This window comes from Buceros rhinoceros, unplaced genomic scaffold (assembly GCF_000710305.1).
Source record: "Buceros rhinoceros silvestris isolate BGI_N320 unplaced genomic scaffold, ASM71030v1 scaffold15523, whole genome shotgun sequence".
In the NCBI taxonomy this organism is placed as follows: Eukaryota; Metazoa; Chordata; class Aves; order Bucerotiformes; family Bucerotidae; genus Buceros; species Buceros rhinoceros.
Genome location: NW_010403163.1, coordinates 6,293 through 8,320, shown reverse-complemented (window position 1 = coordinate 8,320; position 2,028 = coordinate 6,293). Strand labels below are relative to the sequence as shown.

The following is a 2,028-nucleotide window of genomic DNA, read 5'->3' as shown; positions in this document are numbered from 1 at the left end:
ATCGCGGAGATGGGGCTTGGGCATGGGTGTGGTGTCCTGTTGTGGTGGAGCTGTTTTTGTTGTGTGTTAGTGACGGTGTGGTCTATCCAGGCCATGTTCTAACCAGACTAAAAGTTGCCTTGCATACTGTCTTTTATGCAGACAATGTACAAAGCCAGCCAAGAAAGCGAGTGCTATGTCATAGATGCAGAGGTGCTAACTCACGACGTCCCCTACCATGACTACTTCTACACCATCAACCGCTACACGTTGACTCGTGTTGCCAGAAACAAAAGCCGACTCAGGTACACTTCCTGTGGGATAGAGCTTCACTGACAACCAAAAGTCACCTTTGGGTGGGAGTTCTGCTGTTTGCTCTGCTAGAAGGGGTTGGGGAGAACTTGGCTTGATTTCTTTGTCCTGTTGCCAGAACGCTCCTCTCACAAGGAGCTACCGCAGGGACAGCTGCTTCCCGTGGTGACATCAAGCAAACAATAGACCCAAGGCAGAGGACTTTCAGCTGGGTCAGGGAAAGGATTTACAGACTTTCTTGCCCCCTTCTTGGAAGCAGGTGTTTGCAGGGCCAGTCGTCACACACAGTCAACTACATGTGATAAGGAACAGAACATACATCTAGGGACTGCGCCTCTGAGATGTGCTTGGGAGGGCAAGCAGAGGAATTTGGTACCAGGCAAAGCTATAGACTTCTGTGTTTGATAAATAATCTAAATATCTGCCTGCCTCATGGCCAAAGGTCTTGGGAGTCCTCTTGGGGGAGGCTCTCTTGAGGCCTTCCTGCCCCTGCCTTTGGAGGGACTTTCCATGCAGTGCTTCTTGAGAAACACAGAGGGCTGAGACCGTGCCAGAAGTTACAGTGTGCCTGATTATTTCTCACATTTGTATCGTGAAAGGATTGTGAATTAACGTCACCTCCGGGACGCCAAATTGGGAGAATGACTGTCTGTCTTCACACAGGGTTTCCACGGAGTTACGTTACAGGAAACAGCCTTGGGGGCTGGTGAAATCCTTCATTGAGAAGAATTTTTGGAGTGGCCTAGAAGATTATTTCCGTCATCTGGGTAAGAGCGGCAATGACCGGAGCTGTGGTAATGGCTCGCAAACAGTGGCGCTTTCCGCAGCTGATGCGTGCCTCCCTGCAGGCGGGCAGCGTGACAGTGTGAAGCTGCTGCCCGCCTCCCGGGGCTCAGACCCCGGAGTGGCGTATGAAGGGAGCCAGCCAAAGTTATTACCACGGCGCTGAGAGCACTTGCTGGAATAGATCAGGTCATCAAACCCTGCTCTCTGGCAGGAGCATGGGCAGTCCGGGGTCAGAGTTTGGCAAAAGGTGTAAGGGGTGTGTAGTGTGTCCTCTGGCACCGGCCTCTCCGACCCGGCCAACTTCTTTGTCCCAGCAGCTGTGCCATTAGAGGGCTGAAGCCTGTATCTCTGCCAGGCCAGTGCCGCTCCTGTTAAATGCCTTCCCTTACGGTCTCTGCAGAGAGTGAGCTGACCAAAACCGAGAGCACGTACCTGGCTGAGGTCCACAGACAATCCCCCAAAGAGAAAGTGAGCAAGCAATCGACCGTGCGCCGGAGGAAACGGGCCCATGCCCATCTGCGGGTGCCACACTTGGAGGAGGTGCTGAGTCCCGTCACCACCCCCACGGATGAGGAGGTCGCACATCGAATCAAGCATGTGGCAGGTAAGGAACTGCAAACCTCTTGTGCTTGGGGATGGAGAGCTGGGTACCTCTGGAGAAAGACTGGAACTTTGCTCGCAGAGGGTCAATGGGAAGAGCAGCCAAGGCTTTCCCGGGCAGGGAGGATGTACTGTGAGTGGGAGGGGTGGGTAGAGGGAAGAGGGTTGTCCTCCCCCTCAGACAGTATTTCCTGGCCTAAATGAATCTATCATCTCCTTAGGTTCCACTCAGACACGGCACATCCCTGAGGAGAGCTCCAGTGGCTTCCACCTGCAGAGTGTCTCCAAGCTGCTCCTTGTCATCAGTTTTGTGTAAGTGATTTTTTTTTTTTTTTTTTTTTTTTTATTTTT

At 52.6% G+C, this 2,028-nt stretch overlaps 1 protein-coding gene across 1 annotated transcript in view; it reads left to right on the top strand.

Annotated features, from left to right (window-relative positions):
• Nucleotides 1-2,028, top strand: part of GRAMD1B (GRAM domain containing 1B) — a 32,275-nt gene that overhangs the window by 24,406 nt on the left and 5,841 nt on the right. Inside the window, exons 12-15 of the mRNA XM_010132912.1 lie at nt 142-284; nt 955-1,058; nt 1,478-1,681; nt 1,899-1,989. Coding sequence (XP_010131214.1) covers nt 142-284; nt 955-1,058; nt 1,478-1,681; nt 1,899-1,989 — 542 coding nt within the window. The remainder of the gene's footprint in view (nt 1-141; nt 285-954; nt 1,059-1,477; nt 1,682-1,898; nt 1,990-2,028) is intronic.